Here is a 26,389-nt window from a genome sequence, read left to right as displayed (position 1 = left end):
ACTACCAATGGTAATAGAAACAGCGCGCCGCCAGTGGAGGTGGGGCCAACTAAATCAAAAATTGCGCGAATTTTAAAGGAATCGCTATTAATAAAAGCATGTGAAAGTGAAGTAGAAAATGTTCATTACGATTCAAGCTATTGTCACCGAAATATTGTTAGGGTGACAATAGCTTGAACCATAATGAACATTTTTTAGTAAGATTGAAATGAAACTTTTATGTTAAACAAATAATATTTATTGAAACAATTTAATTAAAACTTAATCTAATTAAATCACAGAGACAATAATATTTATTCCTACAGGTAACACCCAATTAAGGAATAATATCAAACTAACTAAACTAATTCATGACAGCAACTAAAAAGTATAAATATTTAAAAAACAAAAGTATTTATAACTAATTAAACATTAAACCAAATTTACAATGCAATTACAAATACTACAACTAGAATCTAAATTAATATCATATAAATGTGCAATTTTGTTGAATAAATTAGACATAGCCGAAACTGAAAAGCAAACTGAGATGTTTGTGCGGCTAGAATCAGTATAAAACAGAACTATATATTAAATCAATACAGTCTAATTTATTGTGAAATAAATTGTATAAAAGTTGATAATAAAAAAGAGATAACGATAATATCAAATTTGTCTTATTATCAACGGGCGGAATGATGTTTCAGACGCTCGATCCAGTGCCGCCGCGTCGATACTTTGATTACAAATATATTTTTCTTTTGAACTATATCAACATAATATAACATTTCAAGATCACAAATCTGTGTTCTTGATTCAAAGCACGTGGCAAAAAGTACTTTACTCGCGTCAACAATCTTGTTCGTAAATACAAGAAACCTTCAATTGTTTTAACTAAATTTTTGGTCGATGGGACTTTTACATATATGCCCTTTTTACTATTCCAAAAACGCATTGATTTAATTACTTTCACAGATTCTTCCCACCACTTTTTATGTCCAGAATCAGTCGAAACCCCTCCTTTAAATGGTTTACTTACTGGCGCTTGTTTTGCATTAACATTGAGGCTGTCAAATAACATATCCATAAACAAGATGAAATCTGCAGTTTGCACTGCTTCAGCAGGTAAGCTGTTGTCACACTGAAGACCTAGAAAAAAAAAGAAAAGAAAAATTATTAGTATTAAGATTTTCTGGTAAATACAATATTACTTACCCCATTGTGAAATGCGTTTCATCAAGGATCCCACTTTAAAACTGAACACTTGCGCCATCAATGACACCTTCATCTTGTTCATCGTTTTCTTTTAATTTTGCCACTGACTGCTTGAAACTGTCCATTAGGCGTTTATTCAAGCCAGGGCGGAGTGGAATTTTATTTAATAAATTAATTAATGTCCCAGTTGACGGCAAACAAAAAATCTTGGATAATAAGCGGTATGCTTTCGCACTGGCCTTAAAAAGTGTTAGAGACAATAATTTCTCTTTTAACGTAAATCTGCGACTTTTGGGTTTAAGTTTCTGGTTTCTTAGCTGTTGCTGAATGAAACAAGTTTCATCTTCTACATCTGTAACAATGAAATGATGTTATAAATAATGAGATAATGAGTAGGTATTTCTAGATTCAATAAAATTGTAATTCATGGTTACTCACTTGGGATTACTGGTGATTGAATAAAATCACTAGTTACTGAGGCTGCTTCTTCAACCATTGACGTCAAATGGACGTCATCTTTCTCTTTCCCTTGTAGGACAACTGCAATACAAAAAGTTGTTGTTCAAAGTCTGTTGAAAGTAATGGGAATGAACAAATTTACTTTGATATGCAAAGTAATGAAAATGAACAATTTTACGCTGATATGCTTTTCGATGAAACAAAAGAAATTGCAAACGACGAGGCATGCTTTGGATAAGATTTTGGATTATATTCAGCGGAAGATTGTTCCATTTCTGCACCACTATGTTGCGAAGCTCTCTAGAATTTCTGGGGGCCGGCACATGTCTGCGTAAACGTTTCCCTATCTCATCACAAACATGTTGAATGGAATTTAAATCTGAACTGTCCACTCGCTTATGTTTACATTTTTCACTTTTTGCAGATGAATTTGCAATTGACAGATAACACCAAAAAAAAAAACAATGCTGATAATGGTTTTTAAGAATTTGGCTGGAGGACTCCTTTTTTGTCAAACGCTTATCGAAACAACAACATTTTTTTAAAGCAAACAGTTCGTAGAGTATGTTATATCGGAAAAAAATTACGGGTGACCCGAATTTTATGCTCGGCAGTGTATATTTTTTATCGCTCATTACTTATTACTGATGACACTTTGTAATACAATTGTAATTGTTTGTACATACCTGCTGATAAACAAATATTCGGAAAAGCATCTCTACGAAGTCCCCGTCTTGTTCCAGGAACTTTGAAATCGGTAGAAAAATGTCTATCACACACATATTTTTTATAGATTTCGCTTGATTCCATGGAACTAAAAAGAGGCGCGTTGACATTTTCAATCCATTTTTTCAGCAGCTGTTCCTCTTTGGGAAATCACAAAACGAAATCACAAGACGAAAAGACAAAATACCGTTCAGTAGAACTTTCTCCAAATTGGCTTGTTTAAAATGATTCATCAACCAAAATCGACATGCGTATTGCTCACTGTGCAATTTTAATTAGCAACAGCGCCCCATATCGGACGCCAGAGTAACATTTAGTAGAGACGCAAACCACTGAAATTTTGTTTGCGCTCTCTCCATAAGACTTTCTTGTCTAAAGTGTGTGGTCTGTGCAGCCCGTAACTGCAATGAATTCCCATCCCGTACGAGCCGTACCGAGTTTGGCCTTGCGTAGTCCGACAGAAATCCGCTTTCTAGTTATAGTGATTTTCAGTGCAATGTGTCACGAGAGTGCAGTCCATTGCTTACTGAAGACGGTCATCATCCCTCTTTGCTGATTGAGTTTACATTAGTTAAACCAGTTATTAATAACTTTCCTTGTGCTTCTAACTCCAAAGTGTATAACTTTAAAAAAGCAAACTTTCCAAAGCTCTATAATGCTGTTTTGAATCTTGATTGGTCTGAGTTAGAAAAATTCACTGACGTCAATAAATAATTTATAATAAAATATATTCTGTATTCGACCTATATGTCCCATGCTATAGAAACAAATGCTTTTCTCGTTCGTATCCTCCATGGTACAGCAAAGAATTAATAATTAACATAAAAAATAAATTTAAATGTTATGAAAGATGTAGAAAAAGCGGTGATGCATTCCAGTTACAAAAGTTCAAAGACTTAAGATCGCTAATTAAGGCTCAAATGTCTGCAGCCTATCGGATTTATATTGATAATGTGCAACATAACATTTCAGCTGATCCAAAAAAACTTTGGGACTATATTCAAAGCAACAAGGGAAGTACTAGAATTCCAAAGGTAGTAACCGATGAAAAACATAGTTCGCATGAAACTCCTGATGATATAGTGAACAGTTTTGCTTCATATTTTAAGAGTGTATATGCTGTGCCTGATACTATCTCAGCCAACGTGTCCCCTGAGCTGAACCATTCTCCCCAACATGTGGTTGTTTCTAATATAACGTTCGATGAAATTATATCAGCATTAAAAAGTTTAAAAAATAAACCAACAGCGGGTCCAGATCAAATACCAAGCTATCTAATTAAAGATTGCAGATATGCTTTATTCAAACCTCTTCACATCTTATTTAACTTAGCACTATTTGCTAACACTTTTCCAAATACCTGGAAAATTGCCAAAATTTGTCCAGTGCTAAAAACAGGCAAGTTTTTTCATTCTAATAATTTCTAATAAAATAATTATTTCTGAAAACTTGTTTACTCTGGAAGTGTTATTTTGTATTGTAAGTACCTGCTTGGCAAATTATAAAGAGAACAATTTAAATGCGCACTAGTTTTAATGAAATGTGAAATAAGTCACAGCATTATTAAAAACATTTCAGCACAGAAGAAACTATTTCAGCATTTGTAAAACTGAAAGGGCAATAAATAAAATAATGGCAGATTATTTTTTCTATTTGCGCAATAAATAATGCAATTTAGAATTATTTAATTAAATTTGCTCATTCGTTAAAATAACTGTTTCTTTAATAAATCAATTTGTATTTGAGAAAAAATAAACGAGCATTTCAAATGTTCCCTAAATTACTAAAATGTGCATTAGTTCACAGTAAAGTGGGCATTACACTCCCACTCTTTAAAGGACGTGTCATGTGCTTCATTTCACGCCAGTTCGGCAGGGAAGGAATCCGCCCTTCTAAAGCCAAAAAAACATTAATTATTATTCAATAAATTAATAATGTTTAGTAATTGAGTTTTTTGATGAAAGAATGTTTATTTTAAGTTTCTTTGTTAATTTTTTTAAAACTTTTAATTTGTTTAGCTACTTTTTTGCTATGAATATCTTATGTTTTTGTTAATTTTGTATGCATTCATAAAACACATTTTAATACAGCAGGTCTATTTTTGTTTGTTATTTTCTATACAGTTTTAATAATGCACGCAGTACAGAAAATCATTGCCCAAAACAATAATTTTATTATCCAATTTGCACTTAATATAATGCACAAAATGCAAAAACTTATGGCGCAACATAGTAAATTTAATGCACAAATGTTATTGCGCATAGTATAAAATTTAATGCACAAAGTATTAAAAATAATGCACACTTAATTACGACCCAATTATAAATAGAACATCTGGGGTTGAGCGAAAAGACCCAACGACACAAACAAAGTCATAAAAATTCTTTGTCCATTGTCCCTAAAACGGGACAAGGTTTTGAAGAATTCCCTCGTCGAATTTTGATTTTATAAAGACGTTTTTAAAGTGATGATGGCTACCAAAAAAATTAGAGTGATGAATATTTAGTTTTATTAAATTTATTTCATCTAATGAAAAAATAATGCTCAACTTCCGTATTTACTATACAATACATCAGATATTTGGGGTGTGCATTCGGACTTTCCCTTTTTTTGGTATTTATGTTTATTGCACTTCACAGAGAAGCATTCCAATATTTCTATACGAAACACATGTGCGAAACGAAAGAAATGCTAAAGGAAACGAGTGAAAAAATCCCCAACTTGGAAACGTCATCAAATCTGACAACTGAAAAAGAAAACAAAAATAGAAGTTATGCCGCCAAGACCACACCTAAACAAATTTTGACGAATTACAAGATTATATTTGCATATTAGAACAAGCAGATTTCTTTGTAAGTTAAAAAAAATACAATGAATTCATATATACATATATAACATAATATTAGATATTATATAGGTACAGGTAGATGCCTGTAATACTACGATACTTTAACTGGTTGGTAACTTAATTTTCCTGATAGGTTATACGATTTTGTCAATGCAACCATTTTGCGATTATCCGTTAGATTCAAGTAAATTTAGCATTTTTAAAATTCAGAATTTGTCTTCTGCTTTAAGCTGTAATCCCTTAAATTTATTGCATATTTTTTTCTAGAAATCAAAATATAAGAAAGGCCTTAAAATGGACAATAAATGCCGTCTCTAAGACGTCAGTACATCACGTCAATAGTTCGTTAGAAAATGACGTCATCTGGACGAGACATTTGACCGTCATTAGTACGTCAATATCACGTGAAATCTTTGGTCACTATGACGTAATTGATGACCATTTATTCACGTGAAAAAGAGGACATCATGTTGCCTGGGTTCTCTGTCTAGGTACTTTGGTATTGTTTCTATTATTATCTTTCTATAGTCTGCATTGTACCTAGATTTACTTACACTCGCTCTTCTCTCTTGTTTATCTGTGTCTCTGTCACGCATACACAACTCTTCTCTCATACTCACCCCCATTTCTCTCTTTCTCTTTATTTCCATCCATGCGTATCCTAGTCTTTCATAATATCTTTGTCTACCCTTGTGATGTTCTTTCCCTGCTTCCTTTTTTTTTCCTTGCAGCATTCATACAATATCCTACATTCCTCTCTTTCTTTCAACCTTTCATCATACTGTAATTGTTGTCGTCGAATTACTAACGGAAACGGTTTTAGTACAGGTTTATTTACAATACCAACTACAAAAATGATAACAAGGCCCAAGGTTGTATGTGTATGTCCACGTGGAGGTCTTGAAGAGAGGAGGACGTCTGTACACGGTGAGGGGTCGGAGAAGAAGAGAGTCTGTTTTACGTTTCCACCGTGGCGTTTCCTCTTTGGGCTTGCGTGTTGTAACTGCCAATCCGGTGGCTGCATTATGTATGTATAACTGGTTGCCTACTTCCAGGCGGCCACAGTAGTCCCCTCCCAGTGACTACGTTTCGTAGTCGCGGAATTTCACTGGTGGCCTGGCTGTTCTTCCTGACCTTGTAGTGGTGCTCGTCGACGCAGGTGTTGTCGGGACCTGTTGCGTTGGGGGCTGCACATGAGGCGGAGTGCAGGACTCTGCCGATATGAAAGCCGGTTTTACTCGGTCCAGGCTCACTGTGGTTTCTCTTCCATTCTTGCTTATCACTATCACTTTGTCTGTACGTCGTAATACGTGGTGTGGTCCGGTGTATGGTGGTTGTAGTGGCTTCCTGACTGAGTCATCTCTGAGGAAGATGTGGGAACAGTCAGACAGCTCTGGGTGGACAAAAGTCTTGTGGTGGCCATGGTGGGTTGCTGGCCTTGGTCGGACGTTGCGCATGTGGAGCCTCAGCTTGTCGACGAAATTGCTGGGGTCGACTTCTGGCTCGTCGTTTGCGAAGAAAAATTCCCCCGGGATTCGTAGTTGCGTGCCGTAAGTCAGCTCGGCTGGGGAACACTGAAGGTCATCCTTGATTGTTGTCCTTAAACCTAACAGCACCGTAGGGAGGATGTCGTACCAGTCACTGGTCTCGTGGCACATGATGGCGGCTTTGATCGTTCTGTGCCACCTCTCGATCATCCCGTTGCACTGTGGTCGGTATGGCGTGGTTCGGCAACGTTTAGTGCCCAAAAGGTCTGTGAGGGCAGACATCAGTGTGGCCTCGAACTGCCGGCCTTGGTCAGTTGTAATACGGTGGGGGCAACCGAACCGCGCAACCCAGGTTGCGTAAAAGGTTTTCGCCACCGTCTCCGCCGTCATGTCCGTCATGGGAATTACTTCTGGCCATCGGGTGAACCTGTCTGTCATCGTGAGGCAGTACCGGTGTCCCTGTGATGGTGGTAATGGCCCAACGATGTCCATGTGTACATGTTCGAATCGGCATTCTGTAAGTTCAAAATGTTTTAGGGGTGTTCTAGTGTGCCTACTCACCTTTGACCGCTGGCAAGGAAGGCATTCGCGCGCCCATTTTTTTATGTTGCGTTCCATGTATGGCCACACGAAACTTTTATGTACCGCCTTGAATGTGGCTTTGCCGCCTGGGTGTGATTTAGAATGTACCATGTCAAATACCCTTTTTCGTAAGTGGAGGGGTATGTAGGGGCGAATTCTCCCCGTGGCTGTGTCGCACCAGATCGCCGTATCCGAGTTCATGGGTGTGAGATTCTGGAGTTTCAAACTGGTACTGGAGTTCAGCAGGTTTCTCAACTCCAGGTCTTGTTCTTGGGCGGAGGCGAGTTCGTCTGGGTCGATCACTGCTGCCGTGTGAACTTCGCTGATTCGGGATAATGTGTCCGCCACCATGTTGTTTTCGCCCGGTATGTGTTCTATCTCCGTAGTGAACTGACTGATGAAGTCGAGTTGGCGTAGCTGCCTCGGGGAAGCTTTCTCTGAGTTCTGTTTGAACACGTAAATCAAAGGCTTGTGGTCCGTTCTAACCGTGAAGACTCTCGCTTCTACCATGTAGCGAAAGAATTTGATGGCTTCGTATATCGCGAGCAGTTCGCGGTCGTACGTGCTGTACCTTCGTTGGGTGTTGGTCAACTTTTTTGAGAAAAATCCCAGGGGTTGCCAGTCGCCTTTAACCTCCTGCTCCAACACAGCCCCCATGGCTGTATCCGAAGCATCGGTGGTCAATCTTAATGAGGCGTTCTCGGAAGGGTGTGCTAGCAGCGCAGCACTGGACAACTCGCTCTTGCACTGGCTGAACGCTTCTTCCGCCTCGTTGGTCCAGCTGATTGGCGTCTTGTCATTTTTTTTTTTTTTTTTTTTTTTTTTTTTTTTTTTTTTTTTTTTTTCGAATTTCGCAGATACACATGTAGAGGTGCTTGGATAGATGCGGCATTTTTGACGAAGCGACGATAAAAGTTGATCATGCCGAGAAACTTTCGTAAGTCCTTCACAGTTTGCGGCTTAGGAAAATCACTTATCGCCGTCACTTTCGCGGTTGCTGGACGGGTCCCGTGAGTCGAAATGCTATGTCCTAGGTACTCCACTTCATTTGCCCCGAACACGCACTTTGCTGCATTAACCACGATTTGGTGTTGCTTCAGTCTTTCAAACAGCGTTTTTAAATGTCGCACGTGCTCCTCTGGGTTCGCGGAAAAACTAAAATATCGTCCATATATGCGAAACAAAAGTCTAAATCGTTGAGCACATTATTGAGGTGTCTTTGAAAAGTTTGCGCGGCATTGCGTAGGCCAAAAGTCATCACTGTGAACTCAAATAAACCGAATGGCGTACACACTGCAGTTTTTGGGATGTCCTCGTCGGCCACTCGAATTTGGTGGTAAGCACGTACCAAATCTATCGTGGAGAACACCGTTTTTCCCTCTAGTCTGGCCGAGAAGTCCTGGATGTGTGGTATGGGGTATCTGTCTGGGATTGTTACCCCGTTCAGCCTCCGATAATCCCCACAAGGACGCCATTCCCCAGGATTCTTCTTCTGTACGAGGTGCAGTGGGCTGGCCCATGGACTGCTGGAGGGGCGACACCACCCTTGCTCCAACATGTACTGGATCTCAGCTTTGGCAGCCTTGAGTTTCTCCGGTGGTAGTCTGCGTGGTGTTTCAGCTACAGGAGGGCCGGTCGTGTATATGTGATGCACTACGGAGCTGGATGTTTGACTTCCCGGACGTGGTGCTTTCGTCAATTCCGGGTATTCCGCCAGCAGGTTGTGGTAGCTGGAGGTTTTTGCCACCGTCGTAATACGTGGTACGGAGCATGCCAATACGAAACCAGGGGAAGAGAGATGTGTCAAGGGGTCTACCAGCTTCCGGTTTCTCAGGTCCGGTAGGAGGTGGTAGTACTCGAGAAAATCGGCCCCTATTATTGGTTTCTCGACGTCCGCGAGGATGAAAACCCATTTAAAAGTTCTGCGTAGCTTCAAGTCAACCACCGTGAATTTCTGGCCGAACGTGCGGATGGGTGTGTTGTTCGCTGCAAATAGGGCGGGTGTATCTTGTGTCTGTGACTGAGCCTTACCTGAAAACGTTTTCGGCAGGACTGAGACCTCTGCTCCGGTATCGACTAGGTACCTGATACCGGATTTGGGATCCGTGACGAAGAGACGATGATGACGCGCGTCGTCGTGTACCGCCTCGATACCCGACGGCGCCTCTAGTTTTCCGGCTGTACAAACGTGCAGGGTTTGAAACACTTTCGGGCGTTTACACCGAACTTGGCGTGGTAATAACAAACGCCATTTTGATCCGTGCGTTGCCTGCTGTGTGTCCTTGACCGATTTCGGCGGTCATTTTGCCGTGCTTGAGGACTGCGCCCTCTCGTGTTGGTTAGATGAGTTACGGCTATCGACAAGGCCGCCATCTGTTTCTGGAGGTCTGCAATTACCGTAATGAGGTTAGTTTCCTGCGTTGGTACGATGGTGTTCTGCCGCGTCGTGTCGCTGGTGGCGCCTATCGCGTTGATACTGGAAGCCATAGCGTTGCTTCTGTGTATTTCCGCCAATTTGTCCGCGATTTCTGCCATCTTTTCCAGCGGTACTCCCTCGCTCGCCGACAGCACGAGTTGGACATGTGGTGGGAGTCGCTGTAGCCAGAGCGTTTTTACGACTTCGCTATTCATCTGCTGCCCCGCGAGTGCCTTCATTTCGCGGAATAACTGGGATGGTTGTCGGTCCCCTAGCTCCATCTCGTTTATCAGCTTTCGTAGCTGCTTCTCCTGTGAGTCGGTGTAGGCGGCTATCAGTTTCTTCTTAATTGTGTCGTACCTCTCTTTGTCTGGTGGGTTCGCTACGTCTGTGACCGGCTGGAGTGTGCTCTAGCTTCCGGATGGCTTCTTGCTGTTTTTCGAGTTGCTGTTGCAGTTCTTCGGCAGTCGGCATGTTCGTACCCGTAGTTCTTCGATCACGTCGGGGTCACCAATTGTAATTGTTGTCGTCGAATTACTAACGGAAACGGTTTTAGTACAGGTTTATTTACAATACCAACTACAAAAATGATAACAAGGCCCAAGGTTGTATGTGTATGTCCACGTGGAGGTCTTGAAGAGAGGAGGACGTCTGTACACGGTGAGGGGTCGGAGAAGAAGAGAGTCTGTTTTACGTTTCCACCGTGGCGTTTCCTCTTTGGGCTTGCGTGTTGTAACTGCCAATCCGGTGGCTGCATTATGTATGTATAACTGGTTGCCTACTTCCAGGCGGCCACAATACTTTACAGCTCTTTTCCCAGTGTATACTCTTAATTTCTCTCGTTTACATTCTTCTCTTACTATATAGCCTGGCGTCTCTTTCCGTAGCCCTAACATCCACTTCAAATATTTTTCTTGTACCTATAGGTAGCAGTATACTGCTCCATTTCTGCATATTCCTTCTATCCCCATATCTCCACTCCATACATTAATACACTCCTAACTAAACTATCAAGCATTTTCATCCTTCTTCTTACGTCATGTCCAAAGATTCTCTCACCTATACTCCACACCATTCCCATTATTTGCATTGCTTTGACCCTTCTTTCTCTTATGTGTGGTTTTACCGTGTTGGTTGTTGTAAACTTAAATCCTAAATATTTAAACTCCTTTACTGTGTCTATGATTCGATCTTCCCAACGCCGCATTTTTTATTGTTATGGCAGTCTGTACTTGCCTGCAACATTCATCGTCAGACCGTTGTCACGAGAGTCACGACTTTATTTCTCATACGTTTTTAAAGAAATCTATTGAAATTGAAATATCCGAAAAAGTTACATGTATGACACGCAAAGGAAAGTGTCTTTCCTTTACTCATCGCGTTTCTAATCTAGGCTTCGAATGATGCAAAAATATTTGAATCTTCGTGTTTCGCGGGAGCGGCCTCTCAAGGTTACACTACACCCGTTCCACAAATATTGCCTAAGTTTCGGTACTGGTATTTACTGTGGTATAAGACAAACTGTATTATCTCGTCGTCTACGCTGATTCGAATCAGCGTAAACGACGCTCTATCTATCTATTCAATATCTTTGATTTCACTTCTGAACGGTGTTGCCAGACGTAGCGGAATTTTGATCAAAGAGCGGCGTAGCGGCGATAGCGCAAAATACCTGGAAAAATAGCGGAATTTTTCTGAGACCTGAAAATTGGAAAATTCGAGGATTTTTCGTGCATTTTGGCACTATGTATTGTATTTATAAAAAGTGTTATCTTGAATGGCGGGTGCAAACTTCGAAATTTTTTAATCATCCAACTCATCAACACCTCCCTCGCCCCCTCCGTGACGATGCGATTTTTGCTTGTAGCGGCCTGTAGCAGAATTTTCGACATGTAGCGGAATTTTATCATTTAACTCTGGCAACACTGTCAGAGTCTGAACAGCATAACCCTACTTTCCGGAAAAACGTCAAATTTTGTAGGTCCAACACGTGTGGAAGTTGAACGCTGCAATGTTCAAATAGTGAAGGATTTAGTGGGTCACATATTTTGAAATGAAGAAAAACTGCTGACTTTTTGTTTAATGGATTCTGACTCGGAAGCGTCTGTTCAAGAAAAACCATTCAAATGTAAGGTAGTCGGTTGCATTGCATCGTTTTCGAAAAATAGAAAACTAGTTAACCATCTCAAAAGACATTCAGGCGAAGTATAATTTTTATAACATTAGTATACATTTAAAAAACGACGTTATCGTAGCGTCCTTTTGCGTGTGATGAAGAAGGATGTGATAAAACCTACACCAATAGTTCCCACTTGCAAAGACATAAAAAAAATAGCCATGGACCGAAAACTGAGACTGAACGAGTTATGTGTAACTATGATGGCTGTGGAACTACGTTTGCCAATATGTATTCACTCAAAAAGCACTGTACCCGTAAACATAATTCTGAGCATTACCCATTCAAGTGTGGTGAGTGCTCTCAAGGCTTTGATCGAAAAAAACAGTTGCAGCACCACATGTACCTTCATACTGGAGAAGCCATGTTCAGGTAAATCTCGTGTTATGCTCACGTTTTTAAAAATCAGTGTGTCGTTCTAGTTGTGATAAATGTAACATGAAATTCACAACGAATTATTATTTAAACAAACATAAAAGGCACCACCGTGATTACTACTGTGACTGTGGTGAGGTATTTTATCGATGGTCCTTGCTACTTGCACATAGGAAGATATGTCATAAAAAACGTAAGTTAAAAAGTACCAAAGTAAGATATATGAAATTATAAGGTGTTTTTAGAATATGCGTGTGATATTTGTGATAAAGTATTTTCTGAAGAAAGGAATATGAAAAATCATAAACTAATTCATGTAGATCAGTCACAAAGAAAAGTGTTTGTTTGTGGTTACCCAGATTGTAAAAGGTTCTTCTTTTATAAAAGAAATCTCAAATATCATATTGAAAACTTTCATCAAAAAATCAATGCACACAAGACTTTTAAGTGCACTTATCCCAAGTGTCAAGTTGTTCTTAAAACAAAGGTATGTACTAAAATGTCAGTTATAAATCATCATAACTATCACATCACTTTCAGCAATCACGAAGGCAACATCTGGAGAGACATTTTAAATGGAAGATGAACAAGAAACGAAAAATTCGCCGTGATAAAGGACAAGCAAAAAAATCAATATCATCTCGTTTGATAGTCAGAGGCACACTACAAGAAATTCACGAGAGAGTGACTAGTGAGCAAAATGAAGCTGAAAGCTCTAGTACACAAGAACAGGTTTGTCTTGTTCAGGATGTAGCAGAAGAAGATGACCCTATATTAAAACAATGTCAAGTGGTGTTAAAACTGTTAAATGAAAAATTAGTTAACGCAAGTTGACCTGTAGTTCTTCCGTGGAAAGTAAAGAAAATAATTATAGAATGAGTGAACTTTTTTGTTAGTAATAATATCTTTACTAATAAAAAAATTAAAAATTACGGGTACTAAGACCACGCATTGATTAAGTGCATACAGATAGGTCCATCCTCATCCTATTCTTTGGAGCGAACATGGTGAAGGCCGGCGAATAAGAGATGGCGCACCAACAGTTAGCGGTAGAATAGCTTAGACCCCAATCAAAGTTATTAGGTATATGACAAAAACCATACCTTTCAATACAGTGCCACAGTGGATTGGGGTACTTTATTTATATATCTAGGGACTTTGTTTTATGCGCTGTGGCGATGTGCATTGAGCCATTTGCATATCGCATTTCGAAACATTTTTTTAATATGTCTAGACTTCTTTTCACAGCATGAAACGTAAAACACCTTAAAACATGCTTCAAATAGAAAATTTGTATAAGGAAATATCGATTTTGCTATTTGGCTCCGCCCCATAATTGCAAAATCTATATTTCCTTGCAAAAATGTACCATTTTAACCATGGTTTAAGTTTCTTGTAGTGAAAAGATGACTAGGTATATTAAGAAAAAAAATGCAAAATAGAAGCCCCGCCCACCCGCCCTATCTCAATTCTGATGATTTTTTTATTCGTCGTGGGCCAAGGGGGCGGAGCATAATTGTAAAATCCTGATTTCTCTAAAAGAAATAAAAAACATGTTTTTGAGTACCGTCTTATTCAAAGAATACCATGTATATTAAGAAAAAATTAGAGCCACCCATACCTACTCTGATCTAAATAGTAATAATTTCATTTGTTGGCAGACCTAAGGACGGAATATAATTGCAAAATCCATATTTCTTACAAAAATTTACCATTTTAAACGTGCTTTAAGTTTCTAAGAATAAGAGTCATCACGATTGAGTTAGGGTGGGTGGGTGGGGTCTAAATTTTGCCTTTTTATCTTAATATACATTAACATTGCATTCTTTGAATAACACGATACTCAAAAAATGTTTTTAATTTTTTGTAAAGAAATAACTATTTTGCAGTTAAGCTCCGCCCCCTTGGTTCACGGCGAATAAAAAAAATCACAATTGAAATAGGACGGGTGGGCAGGCTTACATTTTGCCTTTTTGTTTTAATATGTGTAGACTTCTTTTCACAGCATGAAACTTAAAACACCTTAAAACATGCTTCAAATGGAAAATTTTTATAAGAAAATATCGATTTTGCAATTAGGCTCCTTCCCCCATGTGAAAACCCAACTTTAATAAAATACTTTCCAATAATAGACAACTTTTGAAATATGTTGTACTGACGAGACCTAAGAAGATCGAAGTTGCAGTCTACAGATGTTCAGTGTGTTGTCTATAATATTTAGCCAACTTTAGTGGTATAAAAACGGACTTTCTATCTAACAAGGAGTCACGTCAGTGACAAGTGTAATTCGGCGGGGCTCTTGTCCGGGAAGTAGCTGTTTCCATTCACTGGTTGGTCCTCTCATTACGTACGCAATGTTTGCGACAAAATGAAACTCATGATTGCCTACTTCCGCACTAACGCTTGTTACTTTTTAATTACCTACAAAAATGTTTGTTTGTATAAAAGTATATATTATATATGAATTTTAAAAACAAATTTAATTGCAGTATAACTTTTATAAAATTTGAAAAACCCAGCACACCGTTCTGTGACGAATCCGCCTGCCTGAGAAGACAGTAGAAGTATGGCCCTTTGCATAACTTTTTGAGGCACGTACCGGGCTTAGCAGCTGTTGAGTTTTATGAAGGATCCGTTGTAAAATACTATAGTGGAGGCCCAGGCCAGTATACCAAATTTTAACAAGCGTTGTTGCCTTGTCGTGACTATTTCTACCGACTCTGTTCTAATTCATGCCAGGGTACAAGAAGACAGTCTTCTTGTACCATGAGTGGTGTAACATAACTTGGCGCAAAGTTTGAAGAAATCCAACTTTGAAAATGTTTTATGCATGAAAAAATGTTTCAATTTTTGTTTTAATTGCACCAAATTACTTACATCTGTCTGTTGGCAAAACTGAAATTCGTGCAAGTAGCCTATTATCTACATTTAACAACAGACTGTGTGTGCAAAAGAACGAGAAGATTTTTGTAGTTGACAAAATACAATATAAAAATTAATAACTTATTCCCGCCACAATTTGGTGTCGTTCATTTAAACCTCTGTTTAAACTCATTTCCATCTTTTTGCGGTTCACCACTTTGCATTTGAACACATTCCGCCATTTGGAAACATAACGTAGGTTTCCATTTTTTGTTGACAATCACACTTGATGGCCACAAATTTCAAATTTTTGGGGTTTTCGAATTTTGTTCACATGTTTCAATTTTGGCGGAATGTTTGGAACATTTTTAAATTCACGGCGCTAAAATTCGATGTTCAAGGATGCCCCAATATTTCAGTATGTTACCTAACGTGATACCATTTGAGTTACATAAATAAAACGGGTAGTTTTATCAGAATTCTGCATCTGTTGGTTTACCATTCTTTAAGCTTAACACAAATTATGATAAGGTGTATTTATAATTGTTTTCTATACAAACAACTGCGGAATAATGTCAAAAAATATTGAACGTGTAATATAAGTGTATCATTCACGGCTTGAATCATTGAAATGGTCGTCTACAATCTGTGGATACCAAAAATGCCACATTTTAGTATAGCTCGTTGTGTAAGGTCGTTATATTCAACTCTTGAAATTACCTCATCGTGTAAGTACATACTAGTACCAGTACTGTCATTGATATTTTCCATTCGAGAGTAACAAAAATTGTTTTGCTTCTTTATCCAAGCAGTTATATTTCCCGCAATCCTATAATTTATTTGGAATTACTGTTTTTCATTTGATTTTCAAAATTGAACGAAACCCGCCAAAACAAAACCAACCGCAACGCAACCATCAAACGATTTTGACACTTCGGGGAAGCATGTCTGATGTTAAAGGTTAAGTTCCAAGTGTAAAAGTCACCTTGATGGTCATAAATTAATAAAACACTGCCACACCATTTTAAGTATTAGCGGAAACATTTGAAGAAACCGAAACTGTTCACTGTACTAATTGTAATTTATTTATACGTCGAACATGTCACTAGTGTACCTTGCCAAACTTACGAAAGAAGAATTCAAGAATAAGTTCCTAAACAGCATTGATACAATTTTGTTTGACTGCGATGGTGTATTGTGGCTGGAGAATGACCCACTTCCGGGTTCAGTGGAAGTAGTCAATAGACTCCGTGAGCTTGGTAAGAGAATATTCTTCGTAACAAATAACTCGACCAAAATGCGAAACGAATTTGCAATTAAGGCGAAAAGAATGAATTTTAACATTGAAGTGGTAATCATTTCCATTTCTTATAAATATTTCTACCATTAAAATCAATTTTTCAGAATGAAATCATATCAACAGCATATCTAGCAGCAGCGTACTTAAAAAATATAGGATTTAAAAAATCTGTTTACGTAATTGGCTCAAAAGGAATCACACAAGAATTGGACGCAGTTGGGATTAAACATTATGGAGTTGGTGTAGGTTTCATATAGCTATTTTAGCTGTTTTATTTAGTCATGCAATTTTTAGCCAGATGTTTTGCAAAACGCACTTGTCCATGTAATTGAGAAACTAGAACTAGAAACAGACGTGGGTGCTGTCATTGTAGGCTATGATGAACATTTCTCTTATATTAAAATGCTAAAAGCTGCGTCATATCTGAATAACCCCAACTGTCACTTTATTGCTACTAATACGGATGAGAGGTTTCCAATGAGTACAGAGCTTGTTATCCCTGGAACAGGTGCAATTGTAGCAGCAGTGGAGACATGTGCACAAAGACAACCCATTGTTGTGGGTAAACCTAATCCATATATTGTTGAAGATCTAATAAAAAAATATGCTATAGTGCCAAAGAGAACTCTCATGATAGGAGATCGGTATATAAATATATAGAGTTACCTATATTTCAGTAAATTCATTGCATTTATTCTAGAGTTAATACTGATATTCTTTTGGGGAGTAGATGTGGATTTCAAACATTATTGGTTTTTAGTGGAGTAACAACTTCCAAAGAAGCAACAATACTTAAAAATTCCCACAAGAAAGAAGACAAAGAAATGGTTGCTGATTATTATTTGGACAAATTGGGAGATATGTTGCCCTTATTGCCTAGTACAAGTCAAAGATAACAGGACAAGTTCTATTAAATTATTATATTGATTCAGTATTAATAGGATCTTAAAATAAATGTGCTGTCTATTATTTTCTTATAAAGTGAAAGTTCATGTATCATCAGTTCCATTTAAATTATTTATTTTTAAGAGAACTATTAGGACTATTATATAAATAACAATAACAGTGTTATATGAATTTGTTTTATCAAGAATAAACTGTGTGCCATCTATGATCCTGTAGAAACTCTTCTAAGGTATACCTATTTTTATGAAACAACTCAATGAAAATTAAAAAAAAATCATCAAAAGTTATTTCGAAAAAGCTTGCCTTGCTCGTGAAAGACAATAAAACAAACCCACCTTTTTAGAAAATTATAACTGTGATTACTGATTATAATCTAATAAAAACGCATACAGACAGAAACGAGTGACCACATGTCGGAAAAATATGAAAGTGACAATTCGGCCGATGCACTCGATTACTATACCACATGGCAATTTTTTGATCAAAATATATTTGCTCATCCCCCCTAAAAAATGGACGACGGCACCCCAAAATTTTGCTGAATAAATCCTATCTAAAATGTACAAAATATGATGAGCCTCTTCTTGTGATTTATCATTCCATTCATATTTTTTGGATTTGCATATACAGGTGACCCAAAAAATCTTATGAATGCGCAAATTTATTTTATTGATTTAATCAAGAACTACAAAACCGAATGTTTTGAAATCTAATGCGAAAAAAAAACATAATAGGCATGCAGTCGTCACGTTTCCAACAGCGAGGGATGTACTACCTAAACTCTTTAGACCAATTTTTTTGTATAAATTCGAACTGACAGCTCCCAAAATTAACTTCATCGGTTCACCTGCATCCATTCAGTTAAAAATTTATTTTTTTTTAAATGACGTAAGTACAACTGTTACGTTATAAAATTTTTTGACATTCACAAAGTTTTAGTCATGTAATTTTTTTTAGAATATCGTGGTACATGAAAAACAGGTCAGTGAGTTTGTCAAAATTATTTGATTTGAAAAACAAAACATTAATCCAATCCTGTTTTTTTTAAATTATTTTGAACTGTGCCAAAACCTAGTGGTCTAGTTTTCAATGGCCACAACTGTACAATAATTTTTTATTTATAATATAACATTGTTGAAATGTGAAAAACATTTTGAACAGAAGGAACAATTAATAAATAAACGGAATGAGCGCCTTTCGTGTGACTGGAAAATTCTTGAAGTGACTTTGATACCACCAGTGACTCAACAGTATTGTTTCAACCTAAATAGATAGTGTTTTTAGTTTATTTGAATACATGTAATTAATATATACTAGTTACCTGGTTACTTAAAACCCAAGCATACACATACCACCATCCTGTGTTGTTAGCTAATAATAAAGTTAATGCAGTGTACATTATAATTTCCGCCACTGAATGGGGTGAAGATAAATAATTGAACCAATCACCTTCAGGAATTTTATAACTTTGGCTGACTACATCACCTACAATTTTCAACAAATAAAAGAAAATGTGTGTTGCTTTTAGTTCACTACCTTTTGTGTTTTTTCTAAGATTTCCTAATATTTTTGAAGTAACATACTGATGATACCAAGCCCACAAAAACAAAATAATGGCACACATTTCCATTATTCCTAAATGATGAAGATGAACATTACTCTGATCATTACTAAAAGGAATAGCAAATTTTGGTGCTTCACTGAATATTATCAGGAAAACTGCAGGATAATATGCCATTCCTACAAGATAATGTCCTAAATTTATAGTAGCTGACTTGCTAAAAACTGAAACAAAATGAGTATCATGGAATCTTCTAAACACTTGCAACACGAGCAAAACTGTAGCTATCACAACTCGTAAAGCTGAAACTGAAAATAAATCACTATAAATACATTGCACAAAGAAGCAGCTTCTTTACTTGTAGCAACTCTTTCACTGCCGCAAGATATATTTAAAATTGCCTTGTGCCAATCACTAACTTCACCATGCAGTATAAATACCCTAACAATTTCATATATAGCAATTGGACTGTATATAAAAGCACTAGTTAAATAAAAATGCTTAAAATACGACTTTGGAAGTTCCACATTTGTAACTAAAGCTGACTTCCCTTCAGATGCAAATTTTCCATATCGAAACGTTTTTATGATAATCACTGGCAGGTACGGTTCACAAATATTTATGAGGGTTCCCAGTAAAACCATGATAAATGTTATTGATGCAAAAAATACTTTACATATGCCTAGTTTTAATAAGATGTCCATTGTATTTAGTTGCTTCTTGCTGCACACAGTAATGACTGAGTTAAGTAGGCAAGAGAAAGTGGGTTTGTCTGAACTTGCTTGGAGTTGTTGATGTGAAAGCGATCTAAAATTATAAATACAATTATTTTTAATCAAATAGATAGAAAGTAAACAGTGTAACGATGCAATGATATTAATTAAACGTTGCTCACCTTCACAAGCTATCTGCGTACATACCTGCTAATAATGTTTTTCAATGTGCAAACAGGAATATGCCAAAACACCTGTGATAAGAATAAAACATCTGCACATAAATTTTAACCAAAACAGTTATTCCGTACTTTACACGTAGTCGAAACTTATCCTGAAAATACATATAACTTATCATAGTTTTAAACACGGTTTGGCTGCGTTTATTTCACGTTTCAGACATTTACGTATTTTAAATTTGAGGCCACATAGGCCTTTAGGCCTACAAGCCAGGAGTTAACCTAACCTATAACTTTGACCTGTTGTTTGTGAAGAACCTCTGGAAGGAACGAAATTACGAATCAAATCGAATGGTTCGAGTTCGAACGAATCGTTTTGAACACAGATTTTGACTTATCAACCAGCGATTGTCAATTATTCTAAAGTTGAGATCTTTTCTATAGAACCACTAGAGTAAATTTTCAAAATTTGTTTGGTGTAAGTGACCTTGACGGGTTTTCGGGGGGAAAACATATGTGGCAAAAATTTGTAAAGTTGGGCCCGTCTAATTTGCAGACCACAATTTATCTTGCAGACTGGGGGTTAAAAATGCTGCAGTCAAGTCAAAACTCCTAATTTGCGTATTTCTCAATACGAAGATTGTTGATACAAAATTTCAACTCGTTCGGAGAAACCCTTAAAAACCACCCCCAAAACAACGTTGCCGACTGGGCCTTAAAAATACTCCAATCAAGTCAAAGTTTGATATTCGCTAGTTTCTAAATACGAGGATTACCGATACAAAATTTCAGCCTATTTGAAGAAACCCTCAAAAATCACCCCCAAAACAACCTTGCAGACTGGGAGTTAAAAATGCTCCAATCAAGTAAAAACTCGACATTTGCTTATTTCTCAATACGAAGATTATGGGCACAAAATTTTAACCCGTTCTCAAAGATCCTCAAAAACTACCCCCAAGACAGACTTGCAGACTGGGTGTTAAAAATACTTCAATCAAGTCAAAATTGGACAGTAAGTTGCTTATCTGTCAATACGGATATTGTTCATACAGAATTTCAACCCGTTCGCAGAAACTCTTAAAAACCACCCTTAGAACATATTTACAAACTGGGTGTTAAAAATACCCCAATCAAGCCAAAACTCGACATTTCCTGATTTCTCAATACGATGGTTGTTGGGACAAAATTTTAACCCGTTCGCAAAAACCCTTTAAAAGAACCCTCCAGACAGACTTGCAGCTTGGGAGTTAAAAATACTTCAATCAAGTCAAAACTCGACATTTGCTTATTTCTCAATACGAAGATAGTTGATGCAAAATTTCAACCCGTTCGGAGGAACTGTTAAAAACAACCCCCTAAACAACCTTGTAGACTGGACCTTAAAAATATTATTACCAAATCGAAACTTAGTATTTAGTTTTAATCTATACGAGAAGTGATAAGGCAAAAAAAACACAGCATATTTTAAGCTGCTCTTAACAAGTACCCCAAAGTAATCTTTCATACTGGAGCTTAAAAGTATGCACTCCAATTGAGTCGAAAGTTACCACTTGCTGAGTTCTTTACATAAAAAATCATCATGTTAAATTTTAATCACCTTGAAGCAACTTATAAAAATGATTGATAGTTCAGATTCATTTAAAGTACAAGTAGCAGAAAAATTTCAGACACATATAAAGAAACAGTACATATTTCCAAAGTATCATAGAGGTAGAATGAGAGGAGGTAAGATAGTTTGAAAAAAATGCCTGGTACTGCGCTTTCTACTGGGGTCATAAATGCAGTGGCGGCTCGTGACTGTCTGATGTGGTGAGGCGATGATAGAAATTTGACAATAATAGTAATATTACCTGGTCTTACTAGTTAGTAATGATAGAAGTCTTGCCTGAATACCGGTCATTCCCGGGTCAGTGGTAGGTCCTAATAATAATAATAATAACACCCATAACACATTCAATCAACGATGTTTTTACAAGTCAAAATTTTGTTGAAAGTAGCACTTTCTTGGAGGGATTCGGGAATAGTTGTTGTGTCCTTTTCTAAACGTTTTAAGCCCATGAAATTTTTAATGTGTACTTTGGAACTTTCATGTAACTTTCCACTTCGGATGAAATTCTTTAAATCGTTATATCCCCGGATGTTATGTAAATATTACGGCAGAGCCATTTATATGTTTCGTAGGTACCAAGTTGATTTAAAAGACTTGGAGTACTGACGATCTGTCGCTTATCAATGGAAGTTAAATGAATTAACGGTTTTGATTGCTCGATATTTAGCAAAATTTGCCCACGTTCTAGCTCGGTTCGCCGTGAAAACGGCGTTTCAAGAAGCAACATGACGATATCGTACTCGGGATTCATTTTTCACTCACCTGTACCTATGAAAGAGACAATAACACAAAACACCAACACGTGGGTTTTTATTCACGTTCATGCTAATTACCCACGCACCCCGCAACCCTACCGTTCTGTAAAATAAATGGAAAAATGGTTTAATGAGTACGCCGAAATTGGCCGAGAAGCACCGAAGATATCGCCTCAGTTCCGAGCGAACGCATGTATAGGAGTATAGGAGCTGAGCCATGGAAATCCGTGTCTGTGATTGGGCTTCGCTGGTTCAAGTGAACCGACGTTCTGGGCGCTTCAGTTAAAGAACTAGGGGCTTAATCGTACGGTATTCAACGGAAAATGTCAGCAGGAAGCGTAAAAAATAAAAAATCATGTACAGATTTGCTATTTCAACATATTTTTGTAACTAAAAATACATTGAAAGCTCTTTTTTAATTATAAATTAAGTCAATCTGTTCTTAAGATATATGCTGTGAGGCGCCGCCTCACTTGCCTCATCTGACGAGCCGCCACTGCATAAATGGTTCTTCCAGGTCCTCCGAGAAACTGGTTGTTCCAGTGGCGTGCTCGAAAGCGTTTTTTGCGGGATACTAGGCATAAAACAAAAATAATTTCATAAAAAAGCATATAAAAGCAGCAGCAGCAAATTTACTTGTGTTTTTAATTGGTTATTTTGTTAAATTAAATTAAATTTTGCGTTTATTTGTCTTCTTTTTTTTTTGTTAATTTGTACATCATTTGTCAATAGTGAATGGTTCTTTAATAAAATAACGATCACTAGTTAAATTAATAATTTTTAAAGAAGGTCAGTGGGCAATACTAAGTAGAAAGGTTTACAACAGCGGCTGGGAAGGCAATTTAGAAATACAATTAAGAAGAACAATTTACAAACAAGTTAGAGAAATGGACGTGGACACCATCCAAAGGCTGTAAGACCTACATATGAAGATAATTTTGCGTCGTATTGAATATAACGGATCTTTATCTATCTTCCCATTAATAATAATTAATTAAGAAATTAGCACACTTTTCTGGGTTCGTTTTGAAATTCAAATAAAATTAAGTTTGAGCTTCCTATTATTAATTTAAACTTTCTCTCAAAACGTTTTTTTTACGTTAGGTTTCTCAGAAATTAAAAATGTCTCTAATTTTCTTTAAAATATCTTTAAGGTTTTGTTTCTTCTGAATTTTAAATTTTCTCTTCTGGACATCACTTTGTATTTTTTGACTGATGATTAGAGTCCGGAATTTTATACACGAAATTTGGCCAAAATATGTGCATATATATATGCAGAAAAATAAGAAAATATGTTTTAATTTTACGAAAATGTGCAAAATTTTTAGTATGCACACATTTTGTACTTTTTTTTTAATGAGTATACAATAACACCCAGTCCGCATATCAGTTTTCAGGGTGGTTTTTAAGGGTTTCTCCGAACGGTTTGAAATTTTGAATCAACAATCTTGGTATTGAGAAATAAGCAAATATCGAGTTTTGATTTGAATGGAGCATTTTTAACCCCCAGTCTGTAAGGTTGTTTTGGGGGTGATTTTTGAGGATTTCTCCGAATGGGGTGAAATTTTGCCTCAATAATTCTCGTATTGAAAAACTAGCGAATGTCAAATTTTGACGTGATTAGAGTATTAGGCAAAGTCTGCAAGGTTCTTTTGGGGTAGTTTTTAACGGTTTCTCCGAACGGGTTGAAATTTTGTATCAACAATCTTCGTATTAAGAAATAAGCAAATGTCGAGTTTTAACTTGATTGGAGCATTTTTAACCCCTAGTCTGCGAGATAAACTGTGGTCTGTAAATTAGAAACGCCTGGGCAAATGCAAGCTTTATCCTAGATTTCATCATTTATCATACAATGGAATGACATCAGTTGAATCGAAAAAGGGTTTTCAACTGCATGCACAATAAATAACTGCAACATTACTTATGGTTTTTATTTTTACTTTAATGCATAGTTACATTACAAAAAGTATTTATGAAAAATTTAATTATGTTTATGTTTCTCTTGGTGGACTTGGGGTCCATGCTTTAAAGCTGTAACAAGAAAACTGTAAAAATTAAAATTATTGTTTGCTTTTACCTACTTACATTTCTTGTTGGAATGTCATATTTTCTTCAGTTGATTCTAATTCAATATTTAATACCAACATTCTGTGAAGAATTAACGTAATCTTCCTTCCCCCCCACTCGACGTAATCCTGTCGTCGTACAGCACAGGGAACCTTCATGTTAGGAATATATACTGTATCCTCCCCTGTGATCAATGCTGTTTGCAAAGGAGGCATAACATCGTTAAGTAGTGTTATATTATATATGTATTGATTAAAAGTGAGGAGTGAAAACACTGTGTACCAGGTGCAAATGTGCTCTGAGATTTTGTGGTCATATTACTGGTTAGCTTACAAAAATTAATCAATTTTTCTGGAGAAATACACGTATACTATCGTGGTCTGGTTGGTCTGTTGAGCTTACTACGCTTCGCATTTTGCTCAAGATAAGTGCATTTTGCTTAGATTGTTTATTGTCCTCAGTCTTGAGGCTTTTTACCTTCCGCTATCAATTTCTTTGCTTGCGCTCAGCTGATAGCCTATATAGCTGCGTTTCTAACACCTTATAGGCGGCGAGCGAATTTTTAAATAAGCGCCCCCTGCGAATGACAGCGAAACCATCGGCATAACAACAAGGTCAAACTTGTCATTTCACCTTTGTATTTCTGCAGATACGAGCCGTAATTATTCTTTTACAATAGGTTTTAACGTGACTTGAGTTATTTTGTGTGTTGTGATGGAAATTGAACTGAATTTTGGGTTTGAATCAGTTCATTTTAACCACAGAACTAGTGTAAGTGAATAAAAAGGTGAAGCATTAGTGCTTGCTGGGCACGTTATAAATGTCAAAGAACGAAAATTAGTAAACTTTTCCATCATATAGGCCAACGTAATGCGACAAACCAACGTCAATTTACCCCCCTATTCTGTGGAAATAGAAGTAAAATAATTTGCAAACACGTACGTCTGGGAATATTGTAGGTATAAATTCTGAATTATGAGGGTGGTTTGATTTCGTATTTCCAATGAAATGCTGACTGTAAATTCTAGAATATGGTTTTGGTTCCCAACTCTTTTTGGTATCAGACCTTTAAGTAGTATTATCGGCATCAATTAACGGGTGTTTATAACCATATTATTTGTACAATTTTTGCTATCCACTTCTGTGACATTCAGACGGTCTACCTCAATTTTGGACAAACATGTTTGCGTAGAAGGTTTATTTTACTGTTTTTTATGTGTATTCGTATGATGTTTATCATTTTGAATTTTTTTAAACACATTTTAGTGGAATTGAATTTTGCACTATATTCGAAAAGACATTTCTATTTTTGAGGTTAACGCGCGTAAGTCACAGAAATGGACTTGACTTTGGAATAGTTTACGTACTTTTGTCTCTTAACAGCATTTATTCATTGTGTACGTCGTTGTTTCTCGTGTGATAATGAAGGAAATCTATAAAAATTGACACTTTTATCCGTATTCGTGTAATTGTTGTGACAACCGACGACGCAACAATTAGTGCACATAACGTGAAAACTGGTGTTTAATTTTGCTGGCTCTATTTCGACTCAAACTACGCCAATCAAATTATCTTTTATCAACTTCTTCTGGCACTAGTAACTAATAAATCCGTAAAAACACTGATTATAAACTGTAAAGACACATACAATCCTCCACGGAACATTCAGCCGTCATTGTCTGTGATTATGTCATCTGTTGAGCAATCGGCCGCGCGAGGGCGCCACCGGCATTTTCTCGTGCTTCCTATATGAGGAACGTGTATTATGTTAGATCTATTGCTGTAATTTTTGCTAGCACGGCTTATTGTTTACTTACAATATTTTTTTTACACCTGGCACTGTATTTGATTTTTTTTTCTTCAATATCTATATTGGAATACCTAAACCAGTGACTATATATATATGCAAGGTTAATCAGCTAAAATGACTCATTTGTATCACAGTATAGATATCAATCAGTAGAGACAACTCCCTCTTTTTACTGACCCGTTTTCATGGGTGGTCGTTTGTCTTGTGACCGTATGAGAGCACGCAACGCAAGGTACTTTTCTTTCTTACACATTGGGACATTGAACTGCGGTACTTTGGTTATCTAGTGACTTTAATGTGAAATATTTGAAATTTGGCAGTTTAGTTGCATTGGTTTTGATGATTTAAGGCTGATCTTCCGGTG

At 37.0% G+C, this 26,389-nt stretch overlaps 6 protein-coding genes across 8 annotated transcripts; 3 read left to right on the top strand and 3 right to left on the bottom strand.

The window, feature by feature from the left end:
* Positions 1-546: 546 nt before the first annotated feature.
* On the bottom strand, positions 547-2,762 carry LOC135137615 (uncharacterized). Its single transcript, XM_064067308.1, has 4 exons — positions 2,340-2,762; positions 1,633-1,734; positions 1,195-1,546; positions 547-1,128 (listed from the first exon to the last, which is right to left on the bottom strand). Exons 1-3 carry the CDS (start codon positions 2,461-2,463, stop codon positions 1,230-1,232), a joined length of 543 nt encoding a protein of 180 aa, XP_063923378.1. The 5' UTR covers positions 2,464-2,762; the 3' UTR covers positions 547-1,128; positions 1,195-1,229.
* Positions 2,763-3,299: 537 nt separating this feature from the next.
* On the top strand, positions 3,300-3,806 carry LOC135137721 (uncharacterized). Its single transcript, XM_064067439.1, has one exon. The coding sequence runs from the start codon at positions 3,300-3,302 to the stop codon at positions 3,804-3,806; it is 507 nt and encodes a 168-aa protein (XP_063923509.1).
* A 4,319-nt stretch (positions 3,807-8,125) lies between these two features.
* On the bottom strand, positions 8,126-10,186 carry LOC135137720 (uncharacterized). The gene is made up of 4 exons (XM_064067437.1): positions 10,099-10,186; positions 9,517-10,043; positions 9,381-9,462; positions 8,126-9,327 (listed from the first exon to the last, which is right to left on the bottom strand). The coding sequence occupies exons 1-4, from the start codon at positions 10,184-10,186 to the stop codon at positions 8,414-8,416; spliced, it is 1,611 nt and encodes a 536-aa protein (XP_063923507.1). The 3' UTR covers positions 8,126-8,413.
* Positions 10,187-11,643: 1,457 nt separating this feature from the next.
* On the top strand, positions 11,644-13,201 carry LOC135137233 (zinc finger protein 239-like). The gene is made up of 5 exons (XM_064066838.1): positions 11,644-11,917; positions 11,968-12,260; positions 12,311-12,456; positions 12,509-12,750; positions 12,804-13,201. Exons 1-5 carry the CDS (start codon positions 11,795-11,797, stop codon positions 13,095-13,097), a joined length of 1,098 nt encoding a protein of 365 aa, XP_063922908.1. The 5' UTR covers positions 11,644-11,794; the 3' UTR covers positions 13,098-13,201.
* Positions 13,202-15,597: 2,396 nt separating this feature from the next.
* Positions 15,598-17,539, top strand: LOC135137209 (glycerol-3-phosphate phosphatase-like). The gene is made up of 5 exons (XM_064066802.1): positions 15,598-15,853; positions 16,235-16,476; positions 16,530-16,667; positions 16,720-17,069; positions 17,126-17,539. Exons 1-5 carry the CDS (start codon positions 15,757-15,759, stop codon positions 17,319-17,321), a joined length of 1,023 nt encoding a protein of 340 aa, XP_063922872.1. The 5' UTR covers positions 15,598-15,756; the 3' UTR covers positions 17,322-17,539.
* An 892-nt stretch (positions 17,540-18,431) lies between these two features.
* On the bottom strand, positions 18,432-20,243 carry LOC135137210 (polyprenol reductase). 3 transcript variants are annotated; one of them, XM_064066804.1, is made up of 6 exons: positions 20,013-20,243; positions 19,813-19,939; positions 19,251-19,699; positions 18,868-19,200; positions 18,653-18,816; positions 18,432-18,594 (listed from the first exon to the last, which is right to left on the bottom strand). In XM_064066804.1, the coding sequence occupies exons 3-6, from the start codon at positions 19,594-19,596 to the stop codon at positions 18,502-18,504; spliced, it is 936 nt and encodes a 311-aa protein (XP_063922874.1). In that variant the 5' UTR covers positions 19,597-19,699; positions 19,813-19,939; positions 20,013-20,243; the 3' UTR covers positions 18,432-18,501. The 3 variants fall into 3 exon arrangements, with proteins under 3 accessions (XP_063922874.1, XP_063922875.1, XP_063922873.1); XM_064066805.1 differs by having other exon boundaries at positions 20,072-20,243; XM_064066803.1 differs by having other exon boundaries at positions 19,813-20,243.
* Positions 20,244-26,389: the final 6,146 nt, after the last annotated feature.

This window comes from Zophobas morio, unplaced genomic scaffold (assembly GCF_036711695.1).
Source record: "Zophobas morio isolate AGI-343-1 ecotype UQ-CSIRO unplaced genomic scaffold, CSIRO_AGI_Zmor_V1 ptg000029l, whole genome shotgun sequence".
In the NCBI taxonomy this organism is placed as follows: domain Eukaryota; kingdom Metazoa; phylum Arthropoda; class Insecta; order Coleoptera; family Tenebrionidae; genus Zophobas; species Zophobas morio.
This window is presented reverse-complemented; position numbering and strand designations above follow the sequence as displayed.